This window comes from Ambystoma mexicanum, chromosome 1p (assembly GCF_040938575.1).
Source record: "Ambystoma mexicanum isolate Mex_15411 chromosome 1p, UKY_AmexF1_1, whole genome shotgun sequence".
NCBI classification, from domain to species: Eukaryota; Metazoa; Chordata; class Amphibia; order Caudata; family Ambystomatidae; genus Ambystoma; species Ambystoma mexicanum.
In genome coordinates this window covers 78,204,072-78,210,071 of record NC_090921.1, presented here as the reverse complement: position 1 = coordinate 78,210,071, position 6,000 = coordinate 78,204,072, and the positions used below count along the sequence as shown (strand labels likewise).

At 46.8% G+C, this 6,000-nt stretch overlaps 1 protein-coding gene across 2 annotated transcripts in view; it reads right to left on the bottom strand.

Annotated features, from left to right (window-relative positions):
• Window positions 1–259: 259 nt before the first annotated feature.
• Window positions 260–6,000, bottom strand: part of LOC138566271 (baculoviral IAP repeat-containing protein 7-B-like) — an 85,126-nt gene continuing 79,385 nt past the window's right edge. The window contains exons 6-7 of one of the 2 annotated variants that reach the window (XM_069643366.1): window positions 1,191–1,394; window positions 260–636 (exon numbers count right to left, since the gene is read on the bottom strand). In XM_069643366.1, coding sequence (XP_069499467.1) covers window positions 1,195–1,394 — 200 coding nt within the window. In that variant the 3' untranslated portion in view covers window positions 260–636; window positions 1,191–1,194. The remainder of the gene's footprint in view (window positions 637–1,190; window positions 1,395–6,000) is intronic. The other variant, XM_069643372.1, reaches the window with a different exon arrangement.

The window sequence follows — 6,000 nt, the reverse complement described above, 5'->3', positions numbered from 1 at the left end:
CCGTCTTTCAGAAAAGGCCCAACAGCGCCCCTGAACCTGCATAGGAGCACACCTGCCAGGACCTACAGATAATTTAGATGTGTGCTGCGAGACCGTCCCCAAGCACACAAGCAACTATGAAGAAAGTGCTTCTGGCCATTGCAGTTATCCCCCTAACTGGAGTTAAAGTGACCTCTTCACACAAGCAGGAAGTGGTAAACAAATACAGCAACTCACTTTTATTGCACAAGTTTAAATATAACATTTGCAATAATGGAGCTTCATAAAATACCAAACCTTTTAATCAATAAGTTAAAAAACTGTATATAGATTTATATATTACTATTTTTTTTTACAATTATTCAAACTCAGAAACACAAACAAGATACTTCTATACACTGCCGGGCAGGGGGCTGCATGGATCAATAGGCAGACTGAAGTTATCCACTGGACGAGAAGGCTGCATGGATCAATAGCCAGACTGAAGTTATCCACTGGACGAGAAGGCTGCATGGATCAATAGCCAGACTGAAGTTATCCACTGGAGGAGAAGGCTGCATGGATCAATAGCCAGACTGAAGTTATCCACTGGACGAGAAGGCATCAGATAGTAATGGAGTAGCGTTCCCCTCCATCAAAACGTTGCTTCACATCTTCCTTTGTGGACACAAAGGAAATGAGTAAGGGCTGTACCAGTTTCAAACATTACATTAAGGTGCAACTAATAGCATCTAGGTAGAGTTTACTCTCCTTTGAGCATAGTTTCAATGCACTCAATCTGACATCCAGGTTTCAGAAGTTGGATCAATTCTAGCCAGACATGCACATACTTCAAGGCGACCCGATGAAGCACAGTTGCTAACACTTTCCCCCTGAGGACACCCACTTCCGGCAAGACAATCTTCATCAAGAAATGGCTATTGATGTACTTTACAAATACTGCTTATGACCCAACCCATCTCCTATGCACTGAAGGGGAGTACACATTTTCATCTGGTGCAATCTCACTTTGGCAGTCCTATACACTGATGGAATCTACATGCCCCATGCCTGGTCAAAGTTAGGCTACCATTTACATCACCAAACAGGCTCTAACAAGACTGCAATCATCAGTTTGTGAAATCACTGTGCCAAACTAGATTGTAATCAAGTCCCATTTGCACATAAGCCATACTCCCACCCCATGCGTCTCCCAAGATGACTGAACTCACCAGGCTAGGACATGAAGGTGCGAACAGTGCCCCTGATGGGAGCCCTGCAGATTGGGCACTGGCTCAGACCAGCAGCGCATTCTCTACACACCACCAGATGGCCGCAGGGAACAAAGACTATAGACACCTGGTTGTCCATGCAGACTTTACACACGCGCTCATCCTGCAGCCGACGCAACTGCTCCTCTGCAGTCTCCTCGATTACTGAAAAAAATAGGAGAGATCACATTTAATTACTATTCCCATTAGCAGTAGTACGCCGATTTGGAAATTGTAAATCCCACAATGCACTACATAATCCATGGCCATCCAGTGGTGACAGGACACTTGTTGAAAATCAATGAGGCGGTAGGTCGCTGTTACGTTTCACTCCATCGCTCAATGTGCTTTGAACTCTGAAGTAAACTGCGAGAATGGGTTTGTGCGGCTTGCTGACAGGAGTCGGTGAGAGACCGACTGGGACCTACTTTGCTCTCAACCTGGCGTGGTGCAAATGTCCCAGAAACCGTGCATTCTAGGGTTGAGGACCCGCCCTTCTAAGACTACATTGATGTTACGCCAATTTCAGGCAACAGGCTCATGTGTGAAGGTGCTGAAATTCAGGATAGAGTGTTCAAATGTCATGTAGCCATGTCCGGAGGGTCCTAACAGGTGACTGCAAAATTTGGTGCAGATTTGGGAAACTGAATTGTACAAGGAAAAATGCTTCACCATGCCACAACAAGCACACACATTTTCACTTCATTAATAAAGAGGATTTCAGAGCACCTGCCATACAAGGACAAGTTCACCCGCAGTGCCAAATTTAATCCATAGAAGGAAAAGGGCACAAGGCAGGGTGAAGGGACTACAGATCATGGCCCAATCTTTAGGTCTCCAGACGTTGTGGACTACAACACCCATCATCCATAGCCAACAAAGTAAACTAAGGGATAATGGGAGTTGTAGTACAAATCAGGCAAGTCACAGGTTGCATTACAATTTGGGAACGGTAGTTCTTTCCAGAAGACCGTGCAATTCCAGATACTGCAAAATCATAAGTTACTACTTGTAGTGCAAATGGCCACTTATCCAATGCTGGATTTGTACACTGTACTAATCAAACGGGGGTTTGCAGGGAGGGAGAATCAGTAGTAGGCCTAGGCCATTGCAGTCAGAAAACATGAACTCTGAAGTAGGGCTTGAAGGCGCTGTTCAAGAAAACAAGTGCTCGATTCCAGAACAAGTATGGGCAGAATATTATGGAAATCTCAGGCAGAAGGGGTAGCGCCCATGACAGTTCAGTCAGGGAATGTGTTTCTATCCGAGGAGCCTTGCCCAACCCAGTTGATACTCGCCACCAAAGTAGAATTGGCACTGCTGCGTCAAAAAAATAAGTTAAGGCACCAGGTCCGGACAGGGTTCTGGATAGACTTCTATAGAAGTGAGTGTTGTCTGGGTGCCATACCGGACCACATTATTTAATGCAGCATTGTGCAGGATGCAGGTTCTGGTGTCCTGGACCACTGCAGAAATTGTTCCAATAGCGATGACCCTGCACATTATATGCATATTTCCTTACTGGATACCAGGGGGATAACATTTGCCCAGGCATTAGTTCCACCTGGACAAATGGGTTCTGAGCAACAAGATAATAGATCACCGCCGGGCGGGGTTTTGCGAGGGCTTCAGCACCATCCAGCAAAGCCTCTGCTTGGTTTGTGAGATACACTGTGCTCAAAAATAAATATGTATGTTGACTTACGAACTGCATTTGACACAGTGGAGTGCAGCATTCCAGGTGATAGGATATATGATATGGCATTTATAACCCGCCTATACATTAGTGTTTCAAGGCGTGACGAGGCAAGGGAGTGTGAACAGAGGGAAGACAGAACGATCTTACTAGGCTAGGCGACAATTGGATTGTGCAAGTGCAGGGGAGGGGGAAGTGCCATGCATAGGATAAGCAGTAAAATAATAGAGAATAAATTAAAAGTGCGGCCAGCTGGTGACAAGTGCAAGGGTAAGTGCAGACATCAGGTGTCCAGTGCTGGTAGGGGGCTGTAGGGATACAGAAACAGTTCCAGAGTGCAAGGGTTGCCAGGGTGGCAGTGCAGGTGTGCAACTGGTGGGGAGGGGACCTGAGCCCGAGAACAGGGTAGCCAGTACAGTGTCACTTTCAGCCAGATAAGCAGGGGAAAGGAGGAGAGAGAAAGCCGAAGCAAAGAAGAAGTTCTTGAGGTGCTTCTAGAACGGAGATGGTGCTCCAGAGAGGCAGGGAGGCCGTTTCAGAGGGAAGCCCCAGCAGAAGAAAGATACCACCAAAATGTTGCTTGGAGAAGCGACTGACCCTGAGGGAGTTGGAGGCGGATGAGCCAAGAGCTCGAGAAGGAAGATATTAAGTTAGAGAGCTGAAGGTATTGAGGCCCCAGAAGAGATTTCAGTCCTGGCGAGATCCGATCCCTGGGCTTGAGGCCAATGACCAGTCTCGCAGTCCTGTTTTGGATGAGTTGCAGAGGGAAGAGAGTAGACACAAGTAGATTAAGAAAAAGGCTGTTGCAGTAGTCCAGCCTAGAGAACCAGAGCTCTGGAGACAGTGAGCTTCTGGAGGTGAAGGAGAGGAAAGTAATACCTCTGAGGAGGTGCAGCTGGTAGTGTGACTTCGAGAAATCAGATGTGAGGAGAGAAGGAATGTGGCGTCGAAGATAACCAAGGTTTTTAGCCTCACAGATGGGAGCCAAAGAAGAGGGCTAAGAGGTCAGCCAGAGTGACAGGAAGGAGGGAGCAGGTGTGCCGATGAGGAGAATCTCGGTCTTACTGGCATTAAGGCAGAGATCATTGGTGGCACACTCCTGGATAGTTGTCAGGCAGAAGAGAGAAGGAGAAGAGGTGGCAGAAGTGAGCCTGAAAAGGAGTTGGGTCATCCGCATAGACTGAAAGTTGGGGAAGAGAGCAGCAATGCGGTGGGCAAGTGCCAGGTATTGTTTGAAAAGCCAGAGAGAGAGGTTAGACCCATGGGGAACACCACAGGTAGATGGAGATAGGAGAGGACAGACCCAAGTAGGACGTGGGGTCGATCGGAGTAATGAAGGCAGCCAAGCCAGGGCCTGATCAGTTATACCCAGGTTACCACAGACAGTGGAGCAGGATGGCATGGTTGACCGTGTCAAAGGCAGAAGAGAGATAAAGTATGAGGACACAGGGTGTGTGGAGTCGAGGTTGGAGAGCAAGTCTTGCACTGCTTTCAGCTATTCAGAGGGATCACTGCAGTGGTCTGCTGGGGACAGATGGAAAGAACCCTAGCAGGATTTATATTAAGACTGGGGTTCACCTGGATTGAGTTCTGGCTCTTAAATGGTTTAGCATCTTCATTAATGAAGTTTTGAAGAAGCTTTTGGGCATGCAGACCGACACCCTTTCCCTGGTGGGTGATAAGCTCCCAGCTCTGCTGTTTGTAGACGACCAGTACTTCCAACCCCTGTACGCAAGCAGTTGGAGATTTTTGTTGATTTCAGCAAAAGGAATGGGCTCGCCTTGAACATTAGCAAAACTTAGGCTATAATTTTTTATGCTAATGTGAAGAAACAGAAGGCTTAGACTTACCCTGGAGGATAGAGTAATTGAGCAGGTTGTTTCATACGATTATCTGAGGGGTGGGGGGGAATAGGGGGAGTCATGGTATACTGCGGGTAGACAGTGCAGATTGAGAAGGCAAAAATCATGTTGGCCAGGTATTGCGGGGCCCTTGCTAGGTTCACAAATAAGCACAGAAATGATTATCTGAGTGTGGGGGCTGGGGGAGGGTCATGGTATACTGCGGGTAGACACTGCAGATTGAGAAGGCAAAAATCATGTTGGCCTTGCTAGGTTCACAAATAAGCACAGAAATGAGGTGTTGCGCGTTTCATTAGAGGCGTACAAGGCCCAGGCACAGCAGGACGCAGCTGTATCAGGCTCAGCTCTGGGGGCATATGGCTATTGTCCCCTTGCAGTGGTGGAGAGCACATTTTTGAAAAACATCCTTCGGCTGCTGCTTGAGACTGGCCTGCAAGCGTTTTATCTGTGCATTGGGACTGGTGCTCTACTGGGACCGCCTATGTTCTGATCTTGTAAATATAAAGCAGTCCTGGACGTTCTGCCTCAGCAAGGGAGTAATTCTCTAAAGTGGGTTTCCCTCCCATGTAAAACACCTTGAGACAGTTTGGGCTTGGTGGTCTGGCCCGGCAGTCTTTACATCCTGCATCAAAGAAAGAAAGATTGCTGCAGAGGGAGTGGGGAGGGCCGAGAGCGATAGTCAATGTAACCAAGAAACGGGTCAGCTGCAAAGAGTACCTAGACTATGTTACCTCTAGGAGGGAAAATGTTTTTATCTTAAATTAAGTCTTGGGATCCTGCCCACAGCTGCTCTACTGCATAAATGGAATAACGCCAATCCCCAAACATGCAGTTTATGCGAAGATCTGTAATGTATTACTTTGCCCTGGGACCAGGCCTTTGATGGAACGTTTCCTGAAGTTGTTGGATGTTTTTGCCATTTAGTAACTATTTGAGCTGGGCATGGACATGGAGCATAGGCACTCTTGACAACCATTTATTTTTGGTTTAATGTTATGTAACACCCTGCCCCAATTTATTGATGCTCTACCGTTTCATCATATGATGAATTTGTGTAGGATTGTATTTTATTGGTGTTTGATGTATTTATGCGGTGTTGCTATTATGACTTTACTGTCGAAATAAAGCCTATAAATGTACTATTCAGTTGTAAGCAACTGTAGTAACAATGAATAGCTTATCCACCAGTGATTACACAGCATCCATTCTGGAC